This window comes from Microtus ochrogaster, unplaced genomic scaffold (assembly GCF_000317375.1).
Source record: "Microtus ochrogaster isolate Prairie Vole_2 unplaced genomic scaffold, MicOch1.0 UNK11, whole genome shotgun sequence".
In the NCBI taxonomy this organism is placed as follows: Eukaryota; Metazoa; Chordata; class Mammalia; order Rodentia; family Cricetidae; genus Microtus; species Microtus ochrogaster.
In genome coordinates, this window is record NW_004949109.1 from 4255272 (window position 1) to 4276680 (window position 21409).

Sequence of the window (21409 nt, forward strand, 5' to 3'; positions counted from 1 at the left end):
AATATGAGAAACAATGATAGAAAGACTCCATATTTTCTCCAAGATCACAGAGCTAAGAAATTTCCAAGCTGGGATTCAAGATTAATCTTGAATTAAACTCCCATGCTCAGAACCACTCTACTGTTTATAATTCTATGAAAACACATAGGAACTTCTAAGTCAAGCTAAACACACCTTTAAATCTTTCCAAATTTTAATTCTTCAAATAATACAAATAATGTTACGGTTGTGAAATTTAACATCTTTCCAGATTTAGAAGAGGTTGGACAATTTTTTATTTCAAGAGCTACTAAGTCCTAAAGTTACGTTTGGCGGCATATTGCTACAGTTGAAAACAACTACACTACTGTTAGAAAACATGAAAAATATGCAGACTAATTCAGAAAAATCATTGCTTGGGTGGAAAAACCTCAGACGGCATTTGAAACAGAATGCCACAAAACACTGATGTATTAAGTGTCCTCCTCTAAGGGCTGGAAATGTTGCTAATTTTGTAGAATGTTTGCATGGCATACAGAAGGCCCTGGGTTTGACCCCCAACACTGCCTAAAGCTGGACATAATGGTTACACCTGTAACCCCTGCACGGGGGTGGGGTGGGGGTGGGGACACACGTGCGAAACAGAATGACAGAAGTTCAAAGTCATCCTCAAATACTTAGTTTCAGTGTAGCCCTACTTATATGAAACCCCGCTACAAAAGCCAACCAAACAAACAACCAGTTTCATCAGAGTAATGCTTTAGTTTGTATAGCTTGCTATGCTATCTCAAGTTCCTCTAGTATAATATACTAACAATCCCTATCTCATAGAGCTAAATGGGATTGGTGATATGTGAATATTTAGTATAAGTAAGGTTTTATTTTTTTTTTAGTTTTCCTAGTCATGGTCTTATTGTAGCCACAAGCCAACTATGTAGCCAAGGCTAGCTTTGAATTCCTGATCCACCAGCATCCATCTTCTCTGTGTTGATATTACAGACATGTACAACCATGCCCAATTTAAATAATTTTTTCTTTTTTTTTTTTTCTTTGAGACAGGGTCTCATTCTGTAGTACTGGATGACCTGGAACTTGTTATATAGACCAGGCTGACTCATCTCAAACTCATAAAGATCTATCTACCTGCCCCTGTCTCCTGAGTGCTGGGAGTAAAGGCACCTGCTACTCCTTTGCCCTGCAACCATCCTGCCCCGGCCTTTTGTTTTGAGACAAAGTCTCACACTGTAGTTCAGATTAGTCTTGAACTCAAGGCAACCTTCCTGCCTTAGCTTCCTCTTAGGTGCTGGAATTTTATATACCATGCTACACACAATTTAAGTTTCTCACTTAGAGGGCATAAGAATTAGGAGTTCAAGCCCACCTCAGCTACAGACCAAGTCTGAGGTCAACCTGAGTTACATGAATATTTACCTCAAAAGAAACCAACCAATCAACACCCATCAACCAACACACTCACCCACCATTTAACCAAAATTCAAAACTAAAGTGTTCAAGAGCAACAGTTTATCAGTTTAAATAATTCATTTAAAACTGGAACAAAACATTATTGCTACATTTAACTTGGCAGTTATCTGCACTAGTACCAGAGAGGGAAGGGATTAAAACTAATTCAAAATGTCAAGTAGTTGAAAGACTAAGTATCTTTGGAAGAGGGTTTTGTAGTTTCCATTTATACTTGGCCATGTTGAGGTGCTCTGGGGATTCACAATGGATAAAGCATGAGGAACTGAGACATCTACTCTGTACTTGGTTAAAATGACTTGTGTTTCTGATCAGTGTACCAGAGAGATGGAAATGGAAAACACCTGACCAAATGTCTCATTAAGAAGGCATATATACCTGGACCAGAAAGATGGCAATTAAAACACTGTATCCATTCTTTTTTTCTACATGCCAGTTATTTTCCACATGTGATCTTTTCCATTTCTTTGAAGGGTTGGTCTAAAGACTAATTATTTCCTTTTTGGCACCAGGGCTGCAATTCAGGTAGAGGCCACCTGTTAAATAATGGGGCTTTTTTCTTTTTTTATTATTGATTCCATGGTCTATTGTCTAAGTTTCTTCCAGGTGTGGATAACTAAAAGAAAATAAAAATGTAGTACATTATTCATGCAAGCTTTGAAAGTAAAAATGTAAATGTAGGACAATAAAGGTGCCCCTTGCCCTCCACATACTCACATGCTGCCAATAGTAATAAAAAGTGAGGTGCTGGCAGAAGAACAGACAAAAAAAAATAATGTAAAATAATAAAATAAACTTAAAAATACAGAAGGTCTCACTCTGATAATATCAGTTGAAGCAACAGGATTATTCATTTAGTAGTGTACAATTTAGAAACAAAAAGTTTTAATGTTGGCCCAATATACCAAATCAGTTCCAGATGGGCTCTGATGGCAGTTAAAAACAAAAATAATGGCACAGAACCCTAGAGAAATATATAAGCATATTCATACAATCTTGGGATTATGAAGATTTTCAGCATAGCATTGGGCAGAAAACATGTAGGAAAATATTGACAGCTTTGGCACTGCAAATATGTCACAAAATAACCCCACGTAAGTAAATTGTAAGGCAGCCACAAGAGGGTAAAATATTTTAAACAAAAAGAATACCTGTGATATTTAGTAGCTTTTGCATATCAATCAGAAATGTAAAAATAGGCCGGGCAGTGGTGGCGCACGCCTTTAATCCCAGCAGAGGCAGGTGGATCTCTGTGAGTTTGAGGCCAGACTGGTCTAGAAGAGCTAGTTCCAGGACAGGAACCAAAAGCTACGGAGAAACCCTGTCTCGAAAATAAAAAAAAAAAAAAAAGAAAGAAAGAAATGTAAAAATAGGGCTGGGATGTGGCTCATGTGGTAAACTGCTTGTGTGAAGACCTAGGTTCAATTGCCATTACCACATAAACTTGGTGTGGTAACATATATATGTAATCCCAGCATTTGAGAAGTGGGGGCAAGTAGATTAGAAGTTCAGGTGATGTGGGATTCCCCTCTGTATGCTGTGAATACCATTGGTTAATAAACAAACTGTCTTGGGCCTGCAGAGGGAATAGACGTAGGTAGGGAAAACTAAACTGAATGATGGGAGGAAGAAGGAGGAGTTAGAGAGAAGCCATGTATCTGCTGCCAGATACAAACACTGGGAACTTTACCTGGTAAGCCACAGCCATGTGGCGATACACACATTACTAGAGATGGGGTAAGAGCCAACAAGAAGCAAGAGCTAATGGGCCAAGCAACGATTTAATTAACACAGTTTCTGTGTGATTATTTTGGGTCTGAGCTGCTGAGCAGCCGGGAACACACGAGTGGGCTCCTTGTCCACATTCAGGGCCGTCCTCAATTACACAGTGAGTATAAGGCCAATCCGGCATATAGGAAACCATAACAAATGGCCAGATAATCTTTTAAAAGTGCTCAGTTTTACCATTAAACCAAGAAATACAAAGTACAACAAAGTTGTAGAGATTAATAAGTATGTATCTCTGATCTGTGATATAATACACACTTACTCACTTATTCTCTAAGACAGGGCAACTAAAAGCCTCTGCCTTGCTGTTTTGGGTTTAGGGGACTCAACATTCTAGGAAGACTTGTTGTGGGCCCACTGGAGCGGACAGTAGAAAGCGGTTAAAGGAGCAGGAGCTGCCAAGGGGTGGGCTCTCCAGGGTGATGCAAATATCTGATCTTGTTTGGTTTATGTGGATGCATATACTTGCCAAAATTCACCACAGAGATAGCAACTGTTTCTCATTTATAAATTATACTTTGGTTAAAATTTGATTTGTTTTTTGAAACAGGGTTTCTTTGTGTAACTACCTTGGCTGTCCCAGAACTCACCCTGTAGACCAGACTGTCATTGAAATCACAGAGATCTGCCTGTCTCTGCCTCCTCAGTGCCGGGATTAAAGGCTAAAAAAACCCCAAACCTTCTTAGCCTCAGGAAATAACAACCAATTTATAAAATAGTTTCTCAGTTCATTTACTCATGAAGGGCTATAACTGAAAATTACCAAAATGTTTCCAAAAACGGGCAAACAGTAAATTTTGTTTAAAATAGAATATTATAGCACATCAAATGATATGTTGCAAAAAATGACATGGAGGACATGGATGATCTACTGAAAAGACAGAACATATGAAAAGAAATGGGGAGGGGAATCTTAATTAGGCTTTCCTAAGTATCGTTTGATTTTGAGATATGGTTAAAGTCTCAGATCACATGATCACTTATTTGCTGCTGTGTACCACAGAAACTAACAGTCTCCCTAGCACAGGCTTTGTTTCTATCTATAAGTGACTTTCTCTGCTACGTTATATCAACCCTTAGGACTCCTGCTCCTTAAACTTCATTTTTTTTTTTTTTTTGGTTTTTCGAGACAGGGTTTCTCTGTGGCTTTGGAGCCTGTCCTGGAACTAGCTCTGTAGACCAGGCTGGTCTCGAACTCACAGAGATCCGCCTGCCTCTGCCTCCCGCTTAAACTTCATTTTTAATAGAAATTGTGGACTTCATGTGTGCATGGGTTTTTGTTTCTATAAGATGATTTTGCTAATAAAATAAAAAAAAAACTAACAAAAAGGCATCCTGAAGAGAGTCCCATGGCTTTATATTTCCAACATGGAAAAGGTCATCTCTCTGCTAAATTTATATTAATTAAACTGTCAGCCTTAGCGTTGTATAATCTGGATTCAGCTAAAAAATTAAAAACTCCACGGTTTCTAAAAACAGATCCACTGTAACCAGCACACTAACTAAAACAGAAGAAGCAGTTATGAGCTTGAACATGTCTACCGTCTCTCTAGGTCAGAAAACTAACATTATCTTTCTCATATCATCTCCTTCAGGGGATTAGGTGAAGACAGCTTGTCTCAGTAGATTTTTTTGTCCATTTACAGCAGTTTTAGACGGCTTAGTAGTATGTCAAATCTTGCTGATACTGTCCCAAGTTCCACGCATGCCCATCTTTCTCCCACACCTGCTTCCAGAGCTCCTGCTAAGTGCTAGGCATTGTGTTGAATGCCGTTCATGAGTTTGCTAACTCAGTTCTAAAAACTGCACTGAGCATGAATAGTTCCATTTTAGAGGTGAAGGTAGGCTGCTTCCTTGAGAGCATCCAGCAATCAGTGTCTGAGTAGGGATTTGAACCCAGGCAATCTAAGTAGACAGTCCACTGGATAAGTATGTGATAATTCAATACATGGACAACAGTAGCTTTTGAACTCTTAGGAGGTAGAAAGAATGAGCAAAGCGGTGCACAGATGAGCATGGATGATGCCTTACAACCTACTCCAGAGATGGCCACTGTTGCTCATAATCAGAGGGCCCTAAAAGTCATCTCTGAAATTCAGGCTCAAGTTCTTTCTTGTCCCAGTGCTCAGTATTTCACAGTGGAATCACTGCTGGTAGAAGCTGGTGTTCTGAAAAGAACATGTGCTTTTCAGAACTACAAGCAGGGCTGGAGAGGTGGCTCAGTGGTTAAGAGCACTGACTGCTTTTCCAGAGGACCCAGGTTCAATTCCCAGCACTCACATGGTGGTTCACAACTGTCTGTAACTCTAGTTCCAGGGGACCCAACACCCTCACACATACTTACATGAAGGCAAAACACCAATGAACGCAAGATAAAAATAAATGAATTACAAAAAAGAAAGAAAAAAGAATTGTATGCAACCCTATCATTTACCATGGGCAAATAGTTTAGTTTCTTTTAACTTCAGCCCCACATTTATAGAATGGGACTAATACAAATTATCTGATGGAGTTGGGAAAAAGTATCCTGCCACAGAAGACCTTTAACCTACAAACCTGTTCTTGTGAAAGGTAATAGGGATGAGATAGGATACAGGACCTGCAGGACGCCTGGAATACAGTGCACACAAGCATTTGCTTCCTGAATGAATTGGTGGGAACCAGAGCCACCTCCATAAGCACAAGTGTTAGAATGAAAGACCATGGGGAGAGAAGGGAGCATATCTTATCAACAGTAAGTGATTTCTATTATGAGTTACTTTGTATAATCTTAATAATCGGAATAAAAGACAGCTAGTTAAAGTATAATCAATCAATGCCTGAAAAGAAATGAAGGGATTCCATATTAAAGCGATTCTTGAAGTCCGTCCAAACAAGTGGAAGAGCCAGTGAACGTCTACAGCCCACTTAGAGCAGAACAAATATGGTCATTTTAAGCCTCTACTTGGCTTCTATACATTATTGTAGAGTGCTGAGATAAATCAAACTTGAGTTAGACAAGTTAATAGTACACTTCAGAACCTCTCTCAGGCCAAGTAAATACCTAGCCAAATACTGAAGGGCCCTGTAGTATAATATCCAAAGGTTTCAGGTCTGGCATATTACTGCATACTTCCTCCTATGACCATTGATCCTAAAATCTTCTTATAGACAAGAGCATAATAGTCCCAACATCAGGGTCACTAAAAGTCCTACTGTGAAGGCACACACACCGTTCATTCTCAGTGTCATCCTAAGCAGAAATCTTCTCACAGTGACAGCTTGTCACACTTGGGATAGTGTCCTGTCCATCCTCAGTTCAAGTCCATGCCTCCCACTGAACATGAAGAACATTCAAGTAAAATAAGGACGATTTTCAGAGCATGCAAACGGAACCCATACACACTGCACATGACGATGACACTGTGAGGCTGAAGTCACTAGGTCACACAGTCACAAAAGGGGGTGGTTTGTATTTACCTATGAGAGGCCCCACATGTTCTAAAGCAGATTTTTTTGTGGGGGGGCATATTGTCTGTTCCTTTTTCATTTTTATTTATTTATTGAATCTAGATTCTTTACTTGATAAATAACCATGGTTTAAAGAACCCAAGAGACTCTTCAACTGAATGTAGGCGGACAGAGCAAGGGGGGGCCTTCAATAGTGAATAAGAGGCAGATCGGCTGCTTTGAAATTACTGAATAACAAGTGTTTACATCAAAACACACTCTCCTTTGGACTTCACGGACTACCAATATTTCGTTCCGATTAACTGAATCAAGTAAGTTTTATAACTTGATTTGTGGCTTCAGGCATTGTTCTGCTATGAACCCTTTCTCAGCTGGGGGCCCTACAGAATTTCTGCTAGCTGTGATCATGCCTACACTCTTTAGGCCTCCTTTGCCTCATGCACTTCGGTCTGCTCTGGTCTACACGACAGATTTGAATCGCAGCTTTCTAAAGTCTCCAAGCAAAGACCACAAATATGAAAGCTATGAAAGCAACACATCACCCACTGCACCTGCCAAGTTTCCCCCTTCTTTCTCACGTGCAGCAGCAGCCCAGTGATCCCCTTCTATGACTGAATTCAGAGTGCTCCTAAGAGTGTCCCTCAGCCTGTGAGGCGGCCAAGACACAGAACTCTTCCCAAGAAATGCATTATTTCACAGTGAACAACGCAGAGCCGTTAAGAGTTTTAAAAGAAAACTACTATTCACACTAAGAATTCTGTAGCATTTGAGGTTCCTTAAAGATAAAGAATCACATAGCATGTGAAAGGAGGACAGTCTGCTAGGGGACATGATGCAGTGTGACACAGTCTGAGGCACTCCCCAAGCATAAGTTCAAGAACAGCAAGAACATCAGCTTGGTGGAGATAAGAACCCCCCAAGTGTGCGTGTGGTTCTGATACTCATACTGACCCAAGAGCGTGGCTTAAAGCTTTGTGGTTCCATGCCTCCATGCTACTACAGCCAGGTCTTGAAGGCGAGCTCATGCTCTACCTTTTTGAAAGATGGAGATGGGAAAAGACGGTGCAATATGTCAATATTTGAAGAAGGAACGAGACCCCACAAAGTCATTGCATTGGGAACCTTATTCTAAACTCTATAATAAAGACAAAGAAAAGTTAAATGAGAGGTAGACCTATAGCCAGGATTAAGACTGGCAATGGTCGGTCATATAAGATAGAGGCACAGCAATTTAAGGACCAGAATCAAGGCTGATATTGAAATTAGACTGATACTAGATTCTGCAGAAGGCTACTTAGACTAAAACCAAACAGGCTACTACAACCAAATATCAGCATTCATCATAGGGTTCAAAGACTAGTCAGAAACTTGGAATATTCAACAACAAAAACCAATCAGCATATAAAAAACTAAGAAAATCTTAGCTATACGGAAAATCACAATCAACAGATACTAGCAACAAAATGACAGACACTGACATTAATTGACAAAGACTTCAAAATATGCTCCAGGAAGAAAGGGCAAATACTCTTGGAATACACAGAAAAACAGAAGGAAGGCTTCAATGTAAAAATAAATATAAGTAAAAGTTTTAGAACTGGAAAACACAAAGTTCAAATCTGAAAAATCACTGGATGGGTCCAGTATCAGATGGCTGTGACAGAGAAAAAGTTCAGTAAATCTGAAGACAGATCATCAGAAAATATCCAGTATCCAGTCTGAACTGAAAGAAAAGTGAAAACAAAATTTAACAGAGCGTGGGGACTTGTGGGGGAAACACTAAAAGTCTAAAATTCAACACCGGAAAGCCAACATGGCAAAGATACCAATTCTCCTAAGATTGATTAATAAACAATGGAATTCAAATAAAACCATAGCAGATTTATTTATACTTAAAGAGAAACTAACTCTAAAATTTACATGGAAAGGCAAAGCAACTAGAATAGCCAAAGCAACTTAGAAAAGAGAAAAGTTTCAAGGCTTCTATTACCTGATCATTACCTGGCTTCAAAAGCTGCTCTGAGCAAGAGGACGTGGAGTCATGGACTTGACAGAGGAGGAGAGCCTGCACATAGTGAGCTGAGAGCTGACAGTGTTGCAGGCAGGTGGGGAGGAAGGCAGCTTTTGAAACAATTACACTATAATAATATCTAGACACCCAAATGAAGAAAACAAAAGTTGGCTGAACCTCATACCTCACATAGTCTCTTACAAAAAATGGGCAACAGACCTAAATGTGACAGAATAAAAGTTACTGAAAACTTAGGGAAAATTCTATATGAAAGAGGTCGTAAATATGACCACTAAAGCACAGACCATAAAGAAAAAGAAGTCAGACGTTATATGAACAGTGAGGCACTATGAATGAAGAGAAATGAAATAAAAATTAAAAAATTAAAAGCATGAGAGAAAACTGGCAAATCTGCTCTAGATCATATAGAGAATTCTGAAATCTCAGGAGTCAGAAACAACCTAAAAGAAAATGGGCAAAGGCCAGAAGGCAAGCACAGGACACACTTAAAACGACGCTCCCTTTCAGAACAGGAGTGACACAGCTGGAAGGTACCAAGCAGGAGTTAGCACATCTTTGCACACATGTTTATGTTTGGAGCAGCTCAGCCCTCAGGTCCAGTGGGAACAATGTGGCATAGATTCAAACACTCCTTTCCTTAGGAAAGATGCACATGAAATCAGAAAAAGTATATGAAAGCCTACCATAGACCAGACATCAGATAAATCACAAATTACGTTTTATTAAATACTATATAAAATCACATGTCATTTTGACTTAATTTGCTTCTTTATATATCTTAGAATCAATCAAATGTGACTACGATGATGATCTATTTTGAGAGGTTAGGCACAGATAAGTAATATGAGACATGATTAAAATCTATAAATACTACACAGTATTTTCAGTATCTAACACATTTAATGCAGAAAGGACCAGTACTACTTGAGATTCAACTGATATCCAGGGAACAAAGCTTTGAGGACCAACATGTTTGGTCATAACATCTGATAAACAGGGACCAACACGACCACAGAATTAGAGAGTCTGAGTCTATCAGTCCTCCAAGTATGGTTGTGGGAATACTGTGTCTATAGGCCAAAGTCATCTGCATGAACACTAAGACTTTTATTTGTTGTGGAATAGAAGATTTCTTTACCTATGCAAATATGTTGCATCTGTTTGTGTTGCAGAATAATTGTTTACCTATGTAAAGATGTGCCGCTGTTTTACCTTGCCTGCCTGAGGCACCTGATTAGTCTAGTAAAGCTGAAAGGCCAATAGCTAGGCAGAGGAGGGATAGGTGGGGATGGGCAGAGAGAAAAGGGGGGCCAGCTAGCAAGAGGCCGGCCAGCCAGCCAGTCAGCCAGCCAGCCAGCCAAGGAGGAAGCAGGAAAGAAGGATGGGCAGTATGTAGGTGAGAAAAACAAGCCTCAGGCTTGCACATAGATGAATAGAAAAAGGTTAATTTAAATTAAAAAAAGCTAGCTAGAAACAAGCCTAAGCTAAAGCTGTGCATTCATAATTAATAATAAGTCCCTGTGTCATGATTTGGAAACTGGTGGTCCAAGAAATCCTGCTATATTTATTTACCACTTTCATTTTCATTCTTTCATGAGCATATAGTGACATCTTAAAATTACATTTATTTATTTGTGTTTCTGTGTCCATGTATGTGTGTTACTTGCTGCATGCATGTGGAAGTCAGAGGACGTCTTACAGGAGTTGGTTCTATTACCATGTGAGTCCCTGTGACCAAATTCAGGTTGTCAGGCTTGGTGGCAAGAACCTTTCTTTACCTGCTGAGAGTTTTCAGAGTATGCGATGTGGAAGATCACAACATTGTAAAGTGCACATGGGAATCTACCTGCTGCCACCATGCTAGACTTTAGAGATTTGAAAGGACTGAGGCAATGCCATTCTCATGAAATCTTTCTGCTTTGAGGTTATAAATGCAACCACAACAATGACCAGGATAGCAAAACACCCCTCAGGGTATGACAATGACACTGGTATCTTGGCAGTCACCAAAAGCTTCCTAATTGGACTTCAGGTGTCTTCAGCTGGAAGGAAATCATGCTTGGAACTGGAAATCTAGTCAAGAACCCATGGCCAAAGACTTCATGGATCTTAAAGGAGAATCTTCACCACTTTACTAAACTACCATGTTTCCTAACTACATTCTATATACTTATCCTTATAAGTAGATCTCTCACTCCTCACTGAAGAAGCTCTTCTTTGCAATAGAAGCAAGCAGACAGACAGACAGACAGACACACACACACAGAGAGAGAGAGAGAGAGAGAGAGAGAGAGAGAGAGAGAGAGAGAGAGAGAGAGAGAGAACAGCTGATCACCAGGGTCCAGCACCAGTGAATACATTTACAGTGTAACTCCTGAATGTAAGGCACAGGAAACATTGTGACAGAGGGCCCAGAGACTGTAAGGACCAGAGAATCTGCAATGATACTGTACCACCTAGAAATGACAGAGAAGCTTCACCCAATACGGCTGCCTAAACAAGACTTGAACATGACAATACCAAGAGACATGCTAATGGGGAAGGGAAAATCTCTTGCGGTGGGGGTACCTCTAGACAAAACACTACAGGCAACTAAGGAAAAGGGAATTAGTCTTTCCCAAAGATGAGCCCCTAATTGGTTATCCATCCCGAGTAGTCAGCCCTGAAATTATACTCAAACAGCTAAATGTACTCAGTAGGTTGTATTTATATTTATATATTAATGCAAATATGTAGCAATAACAATTAAAGAAATAAAGGCCATGAATTGGAGGGGTATGAAAGTGAGGGAACAATGGAGGGGTTAAAAGAAGAAAGAAAGGGCTACTTACGTTAACATATAATGGGTTTAAGATAATCATTTTAAAGATATTCAAGCCTTCTTAGTTTTAATTTCTAATAAGGCAAACACTGGTAGTAATACTCCATATAAAAGTCTCTAGGGTCCTGAGACCAGAAATTAGAGACCTCCTGCCAAGCCACCACTAAAGAGTGACGAGAATCCCCAACGTGGCTAACGTGGGTTCTCATTACTCTCAACTTGCGTGTGTGTACCAAATTGTTACTCAGGGCTGGCAAACTTCTGCCTGTATGAAGGGAAGACTATTATTAAAATATTTACTGATTGTCACTACACCCTTCATTTACTACATGGCTCAACTCTCTACAAATAATAGTATATAGTGAATATAAAATTCATCAAATCTTTACCAGATAAGCAACAAGATGAAGTTAGTTCAAAAATGTTGCTTTATGATACAATCTGACCAGGTGGGTTTGAAGGTCAATAATCATTTTCTAAGAACATTTGCCTTATTAAAAATTCACTGCTTTGGCTACTCAGACAACTGGTATTCATTACTTCTGTACTGCTAACTCCAGAGGAAGACTTTAAAATTTTTTCAAGTCAAATCTTGGCTCACAAAATCTAATCTCTAGCAGAAACAAACTACAACTGATGTATAAAACTGATTTTTAATGCAAGCCAAGATGTGGCAATAAAGTAGAGAGGAAGAAGAGCAGACCCTAAGGTCCTAACACAGGGCTAGCCTGGAAGGACAGTTTTCCAGAGTCGAGACGAAGAGAGGACAGGGACGAGGCGCTCGGGAAGAGCAGCAGCGTTGAAACTTGTACAGTTTTATTAAAAACAGAAGCAAACCAGACCATAAGTGTATTTTCATTTTTACCAAAGCAAAGCATTTCTTTTAAAATGCTATTCGCTTTCACTAAGGCCAGCAAAGAACCTTAATAATTCTTGAGACCTTAACTGTCCTAAGGACAAATCTGAATTGATGTTTACTTGTGAGTATACATTGGAATGACATTTGGGGAGGGACACAATGAAATAATTTACAGAGGCCTAACATGGACCCTCACTGACTAAACAATTCCAGTCTTAGGAACTGGGCAGTGAAATAGTTATAAGGAGATTTCTTACAGTATTGTTCATAACATCAAACCCTGAAAACTGGAAAGAACCTGAACATACAACTACATGGTCAAGTAAACCTGTTCTTAACCACATGATGGAATATCACATAAGACAAAACGTTAAAATCATACAAAAGTTATATAAGCAGTGGTTCCTATATATTTCTGAAGGAAAGAAATTTGGTAGAAAATTAGACATTTTATTTTTGTTTAAAACATGCATGTATAAACATGTCTGGAGGGGTTAAATTAATATCACTATATACATGTACATATATTCATATACAATGTTAGTACAGTTTTATACATTCTACAAACTGTACATATAAATTAGTATTTATGGCATTTATCTTTGAGTTTGTAAATGAGCTTTATTTACTTTTTTGAAGGGTACAACACTTGTTTTTCTATAGAAAGGAGTCTTGCTTCTGTAATAATCATTAAAGTATTGACCTGAGGTAATGCAGTGTTAGAATTTTTGAACCCTTACAATATGGAAGGCTGCATATACTACAGAGGAAAGTGGTACAGGAAAGGGATGGAGGGAAAAGAAGGCAGTGGCACCGTATTATTTATTGCTTTATCATGTGTATTTGCTGTTCAGTTTTAAGACAACCTCAGTTTAGCAACCTGGAAAGACATTTTCAAGAGAACCTGCAAGTTCCCAGTGGCTATCTCCAGGACTTCAGTCGGCTCTCACAGGTTAATATTTCTGTGGAAGAAGCAGGTGGCTTAAAGAAACAAATGTCTCTCCACTGCCTTTTCAGTCACAGCTTCCGTCTCTCTAGCCTTGTTTGTGCTCATCAAGCTTTATCTAGGCAAACTCAAACTGGCATACTGACTCCAAGCACACGGTCGTATGAGTCCTCTGGCTGATGCCTGCTGCCATGTGTCTAAATCGTTTTATGAAACGCATGCTTGAAGAAGGGTCTTACAGCGGCATGAGTCTGATGCGCGGGACTAAGAAATATAGTACCACAGAGACCACTCCACCTGCTAAACCTGAATCTGGTGCCATCGCTGCCACCAAAAACTGGCAAAAAAAATTGACAAAGAAAAAATTCTAGCAATTATTAACGAGAAATTTCTATCATGCACTTGAGCTTCGTCTACCAATAACACATTTTAGGTGCCTTGCTAGACAGTGGAGTCTGGGAATAATTATCAAAACCATGCACACTGTTTACAATAGAATCCTATTTCTTTTCTTTCTTTTTCCCTCCTGCTTTTTTTTTTTTTTTTGCATGAAAAATAGAATGCTGCTGAATGGCACCCAAATGCCTGTTGTATACCATGCCAACACAGCAGCTCGGCCAAAAACGTGAATAGAATGGTTTGCCAAGTAAAAGAAAACATAACAAATTGGTAATGGTTTCTATCTTGACAGAAACTGAAAATGATCCCTCAATGTGTGGCCACTCATGTGGACACATAAAAATGTCTTAGAAGCAATCATTTTGCCTCAGATAACAGACCCTGACAGAGCTATACAGCATACTGGCTGACTTTCAAGACTCAAAAAAATCGGCAACCATGACCTACAAAACAGTCTGGGAACCATGTAACGTATGCATAACACACACGCATATGCCATGTACTCACAACATTTGTATAACTTGTTTTGAATATAAGATCCCTTTCTTGGGTAGAATTCACGCTTATGAGAGAGACTCTAAACTACCAGTGACCCAGTGAAGCTGAGCTGACCTCTTTGTGAACAGAGGTGCTGCTGTTCTCATAAAGCTACAGAATTCCGTAGTCTGCAGTGCAATGCACAGGCCTATGTAAGGACACTGTGCCTCCTAGAAGATTCCGCCTAGTGCGTTCATCCCTAGAGATAGTCTCCCTAAGATGCTATATTAAGCATACCAAAAATATCCTGGAGGTCCCTGGCATACAGATTTGATCTTCTGTTTAGAAGACAACAACTCGAAGGAAAAACAAATCCCCAAGACCAGCTGGTGACCACTCTAACTTCCTGCACCACAGATAGAGGATCACCCAACATCACAGACCGCTGACCACCTCCCCCCAACCCCCATTTACGGGAATTTTCTGATTTAACTTTCTAATGAGAAGATTAGATGGAACATTGATTATATGGTCAAGTCCTTTAAAAATAGGAAGTGACTCTTTTGAAAACACATAATAAGTATCTGAAGATAAAGAGGAATTCCGGACTATCAAATACTGAATCAAGGGGCTAAGAAGAATCTTAGGAAGTTAACTGATCTTGCCAAGTAGAAGGTAAATCTGACTCCTGTGGGTTATGAGCTTTGAATGAAACTTCTGGGGTTTGAATTGGATGGTGACTTTCCTGTTCAATAAAAAGTGCTTAGATGGCTTCTACAAAGGTTAAGAAAACGGAATGGGCATCAAGCTGCTCTTACAAAATGCCCTTCTCGATGAGTTAAGTGTAAATGAATCAGAAACACATGGGTCATATTTCCTTAAAAACACACACACAGATTCAAAAACAAGAGGAACACGACTTGGCAAAATGTGTGTGTGTGCATGTCAGCTGACCCTCAAATAAATACTTGAAAGGTATTTTGAGAAACTAAAAGAATTAAAAATGAAACGAATCCTGTCGAGTTACATAAAGACAGCATGTTCTTCTATACAGCGTGCACTTGTCTCCATGGGTCATCAACACTTGTGGAGCCCTTGGCACAGAGCTACAGGAGTAGCCAGCTTCTGCCTTCCAGCAGTTTTGAATTTGTGTATACACACTATATAAGTACCAAAACTGGTTACAAGAGATCAAGGATTTTATAAGATTGGCATCATAGCCCAGATTCTTTGGAAACTATAAGTTAATGGAGAACTATATAGGTATTTTTCCAGGTCCAGGAGTAGGTAGGCTTCATTCCATTCAAGCCATTTTCAAGTAGCCCTATTGGCTAAAGTTACATTTCAGTTGCAAAGTCTTACTTGTTTAAATGTTTTCTTAATAAGTGTTTTTATGGCTTTTTAAATGTGTGTCCAGCCCTCTTCCTCCACCCACTAGATTTGTGAGCGCTCCACAAATCTTGCTGACTGCTTTCCTAGAGGATGGGAGTGTTGAACAGTTTGAAACAGGGGAGATACTGTTGGCAGGGAGCATGGGGCCATGATTTTAGGTTGGGGTGATGGCACACGTGACAGTTCAGAGGCTCCAGAGGGTGAGTCATGTGTGGGGGGTACTATATGGTTGGCCCGTTTCAGATATTCCTGAGCCAGAGTCTTGTGGGAGGTGGAGGCAGGAAGGTGTAGGGAGGCCTAATATACTGCATATGAAGTCAGCTTGAGGACAGGGCTATGATAAGGGAAAACACAGCTTGACTGCTTTTGGTCTTGGCTTACACCTTCTTCCTCAGACTAAGATCAAGTTCTAAGCACAGGGTACATGCATGTCTTTTCTTTAAAAGCTGAAAAGTACCTAAAGATAAAATTAATCATGTATGTGTTCCTAGGATCCTGTAGATAAACTTGAACAGGAAGTTGGTAGGGAATACATTACTAAAATAGATGACTGAATTCTAAAATATTTGTGGGAAAGTATAAAAATATATCGACTTACTATCTTTTATGTTTGCTTCTTGGCTGTCTAGCATAAATCTTATCTCTCTTTTTTATAATTTTAAAAATTATTTAGGGCATCAAATCTTTCTTACACACTTTTTTCCTGGCTCACACAATGCTGGCATTAAGTGAATGATTGGGGAAGTTCACTTATTTTGCTTTGTAACTGAAATGAATTAGATGGATGAAGAGGTCCTACAGTGCTGAGAGTAAAGTTTGCGGTAGTGGAAATACCCCAGGGTCTTTACTCTGAGCCACGTCCTTACCATCCTTCATCATCTTCCACGTCTGCCTCAGGAACACTGTTTTCAGGCGTTTCAGTAATTGCTTGAGTGAGCTTAGATTTAAACTGGCTCAGCAGTGCAAGGGTCTGGAATGACAATGAGATGCCAAACTGTTGATAAAGCTCATCTGAAGAAAGACATTCGATAGAAAAAACAATCTTACTTGGACGTAAGACACAGGTAAATGCTAGATTTTTTTTTCTTAAATAAAACTGGTTTCAGGGTACAGTAGTGGCATTGGTAAACCCCAACACTGGCATCTTTCCTTAGAGACATGTCAATATTTTCTACTCCAAGACTTAAAATGTGCTCACACAGCAGACATTCTCACTCTGTAAAATATATGCTCATTAGCAAGTTTTTAGAGCTTTCCCAACAGATGAGCAAGTCACCAGCATAAGGTGACTCAAATACAAGAGAGAAAACATCCACATTGCTGGGGAGAATGGATGAACCCAATGGTGGGCTGCGGGGAAAGTGATATAACATTTTAAGGAAACTCTTGACATGTCTTAGAAACTGATGTGATGCCTCTCATGCAGCAACTCCAACCAGGGGACACACTTTAAAAAAATAATCTGAGGCCAGAAAATGGCTTGTGCAGTAATATTCATCTACACAGCACATAAATGATTAGAGAAGGAGCCTACGAGGATCTCAATAGGCTTTTTTTTTTTTTTTTTAAAGAGCATTACTTTGGATTCTTAGTTTTCTCTCAGCCTTTGTGGGCAGGAAGTAACAAATGGCTACACCTTTGTAATCACATCTTTTCCTGGCTACAGTTGTCAGTCTTCTGACATGTGAACAGAAAATATGGGCTAGGGATGACAGTTTTCTGTTGTAGGTCTAAAGAGGTTTTCCTTGTGAGGAGGAGGCATGGAGCACAACCTGCCTGTAAAATCAAGGGCCTAATGAGAAGTTTGGTATTTCAGTTCAATTCCACTATGAAGGGCAACAGAAAGAAAGATCTGTTTTATCAGGTGTCACATACCACCCCGGGCAAGCTGGCCAGCTTCTTCTAGCTCTTCTTACCTGCTAACTTTACAACATCACTGCTTTAAAACCATTGAGAAAATTTCTTGTAACAAAGAGGGAAATCATTGGAAATCGATTTACAGATCAAACGCTGTAATATTAGGCAGCACGCGATTTCATGTCCAGCATGTGACTCACTGGGCTGGAAGACGGCCTCACACTGTCCGCCCACAACCATGGCTGCTCCATGTACCACGGGAGGCACTACTCACTGCATTTCTGAAAACACGGGGCTTTAGGAAGCTCTTGTACTTGACATGAGCAGACCAGCTGATATTTCCCAGTTTCAAAGTTTTTTCACATAAATATCTGGGAAGAACTTTAAAACCTGGATCCCCATGAGTGGTCAAGGTCACAGCATTCTGCCCCATACATTTTCCTCTCCAGTGCTTTCCTGGACACACAAGACGGGAAGAGAATAGAAACAAGCACTGAACTGCACATGGACTTCAGTTCTGAAGTTACCTGATCTTCCCGGGAAGTTCCCTTCTTCGGCTGTTGCTTCCTCAAGGCTTCGTACTTCTGCTTTTCTCGCCTGTACTCTGCAACAGCACCATCCGGGGCAGCCTCTTCCTCTGCAGAACATGAGCATAGACTCAGTGCGGGAGCACAAAGGCCTGGAAGTCCTGTACACACTCAGCTCTCCAAATAGTGAGCTCTAAGTAGGGCTTGTTTTTCCCCATTAATTAAAACAAAACAAAGCAAAATTACAATGTAACAAGATCTACTAAAATCTATTATTTTTCTTAACTACAGAGTGATTGGCACCGAATTTGTTAGATTTTGCAGTTTTTTCTATACTATACCATTTTGGTTTTCTTTTATGTATTCACTTAAGGTTGACTGTAATTGATTTTACTTTAAAATAATTTAGATTTTTCTAAAATTCAACAGTACTACTTTACATTGCTTCTTTCCTTATAATATGCATTTCAAATATTGGTTGCTGTTTCAATTATTCACCAACTTTGCTCCTTCCACAGTTATAACAAAAGCAAACTTCAGCTTGATGATAAACAGAAAATAAATGACCAGGTAGCAGGTCAGTTTGCTCCTCAGACTTACACTGATGTGGCAGAACTAACCTGGCATCTGAAATCTTCTGCTCTGTCATGTTAGTCAGTTACATTCATCTGCCTTTTTCCTACAGGAGAATTTTGTAAAATTCTAATGATAATGAATATCCTCAGAACTAGCCAGTATTCAATATGAAAGACAGTTCCTAGATTTCAGGTACAATCCTTCATTTGTGGTGATGGTGCGGGAGAATTGTCTGTATTCTGTCAATCATATTTAAAAAAAAAACACTGATTGGCCAGGCAGGAAGTATAGGTGGGTCAACCAGACAGGAAGTAGAGGCAGGGTGATGAGAACAGGAGAATGCTGGAAAGGAGGAAGCCCATTCCTCCCATTCCTGCCCAGACTCTGAACTAGCAAGATGTGAGCTGCCCTGCTGAGAAAGGTACCGAACCGTGTGGCTAGCATAAATAAGAACAATGGGTTAATATAAGCTACAAGAGCTAATATGTAGCCTGAGCTAATGGGCCAATCAGTTTTATAACTTATGGAGATCTCTGTGTGATTTTCTTTGGGGCTTGCTGGCTGTGGGGTACCGGGCGTGACAGAAAACCCCAACTAGCAGTTTTCTGTCAATAACCCTCATGTTACATGGTGAGAATTTTTTTAAAAAATGGGAATATTGATAGATGTGTTGAGCTACCATTGCTATAACTAAATTAATATTTAGCCATGCTTGTTTTATTGACTCGAACATGCATTCCTTCATGAATGAGCTCTCTTAGCAAGGGTCAGATCTCGATTTCACTCATAAGGAGTGCTTACAAAGTAGACTTTAAGAATACCAAACTAAAGTAACTCCTACCCTGTAGCAGGCTGCCCTCAAATGTTAAGATCCTCCTGCTTCAGCCCCTCCAGTGGCTACAACTACAGAGGCTTGCTACCACGACCATCTTCAGTAAATATATTCCTTAAATTGTGCAACAAGGAAGCCTTATATATCAAAATCTAAAAGCCAGCAATAGATAAATTTAGGCATATAATAAAGAATGGAAATTCTACAGCTGTGCTGGCTAGACTCAAAGCCTCCAAATAATTTAGAGAATAGTACTAACATCATCTTGGAATCCAGTAATGACTGAAGTTTTAAAGAAGCTACATTAAGGGATACTTTTTATATAGTGAAATTCATTCAGGGTACACAATATGGTTATGCTGGTATTGTTTGTAATGTGTTTTTCTACTGCAATCAATATTTTCTCCTGTACAATAACCCTCTCAGCCTTAAGAAAGTATCTGAGCATGTATCTCTGATAGTATCTGAGCATATGTCTCTGATAGTAGGCCTCTTGCCCTCTTCAGACAACAGTCATTTTCTGCCACTATAGTTTTGGATTCTAGAAGCACACATAAGTGAAATTATTCTGTAAGCATCATTCATGTCTGACTTCTTTCACTTATCGAATATGTCCACATTGTTGGGTAATCCTTTACATAACTGGATGGCATTCCACAATATGACCATATTCTAATTTATTAATTTTTGGACTAGCTGAGTGTCATCTGCACTGCTTTTGTGTTACTGTCACACTGGCTTGAAAAGAACATACATCTCCCTGCATCATGACTCCTGGTGAAGCAGGACACTGAGTTGTCCTCCTTCCCAGCTGTGTCTAGAAATGTATTTAACATTCTAGTGGAGAGAATGCTTTCTTCTTACAGTTCCAATTGTGACTTTCCTGAGGACAACTGGTAGACTTTATTATCATTCATATAGCTTCTTTTGAACTGCCTGTTCAAATAGTTTGTTCATTTTTGTTTTGATAACGTATTAAAAGTGTAAAAAAAATATTTCAGTGTAAGGCCTTTGTCAGTATCTCTGCTGCAAATGACTTCTCTTAGTCTATAGTTTATCTTTTTATTTTTTTGAATATGCCATCTGCAGAGGAGAAATTTTGGTAAATGGCATCTTATTGGTTTTTTTTAAACACTATGTGCAATCTCTCTCCCTCTCTCTCTCTCTCTCTCTCTCTCTCTCTCTCTCTCTCTCTCTCTCTCTCTCTCCAAATTGTTCACTCACTCCAGGACTGCATTCGTTCTTTCTTTAGTGTTTTTTCTTTACAGTTATACAGTATAAAAGTAAGAAATTTTTACTCTATTCTGATTGATTTTGATCAACATTCGAGGTATATTATCACTATGGCTTGAGGAGGCCGATCTGTACCTTCTCTCTATGTACTTTCTACTCCTTTCATTACAAAGACAATTTGTTCTGATGGAGGGAACACAGGCTACTTTGAGCAGACTCTAGAGCTACTCGGAGTCTGGTTGTGATATGGACCCCTGTATGGGTTTAGATATGGAAGTATTTCAGTTTCACTTTCTCTGCATTTGCCACGTTCTAAAAGGTAACTTTAACAAATCACTTTATCCTTTCCATATTAATCTGACAATATTCTTTATATATTTCCTAGTGATAATAATGTAAATACGGGCATGTAGTATAGATATAACTGAACACGCTGCCCTGCTAATATCTCAATATTGTGACACTCAGTCATCCCTCCTAAATGTGTGTTCATCATACATCGTTTCACCGAAGTGGAGTATAATGTAACTGGTGGTGTTAATGGCAAGCCTCTGACAAGTGAGTGAGTCACTCATGAATTCTAGGATCTCTTAGATGCATTCTCTTTAGTAATGGTAAGTCAAATTAAAAGGACGGAAATTTATATTGCTAATTGATAGGTTGCAGAATCAATTTTATTGTGAAAAATGTTACAGATATAGTTGGATAAAACTGTGGGACTTCCAAGAGCAATGGCACTGGGTTTTGATCCTACTGCAC

At 39.4% G+C, this 21409-nt stretch overlaps 1 protein-coding gene across 2 annotated transcripts in view; it reads right to left on the bottom strand.

Moving 5' to 3' along the window:
• The window catches only part of Cwc27 (CWC27 spliceosome associated protein homolog), a 168318-nt gene that overhangs the window by 11495 nt on the left and 135414 nt on the right, over positions 1–21409 (bottom strand). For both annotated transcript variants that reach the window (XM_026788996.1, XM_005366588.3), the window contains 2 exons: positions 18010–18119; positions 16492–16595 (listed from right to left, as the gene is read on the bottom strand). In XM_026788996.1, coding sequence (XP_026644797.1) covers positions 16492–16595; positions 18010–18119 — 214 coding nt within the window. The remainder of the gene's footprint in view (positions 1–16491; positions 16596–18009; positions 18120–21409) is intronic.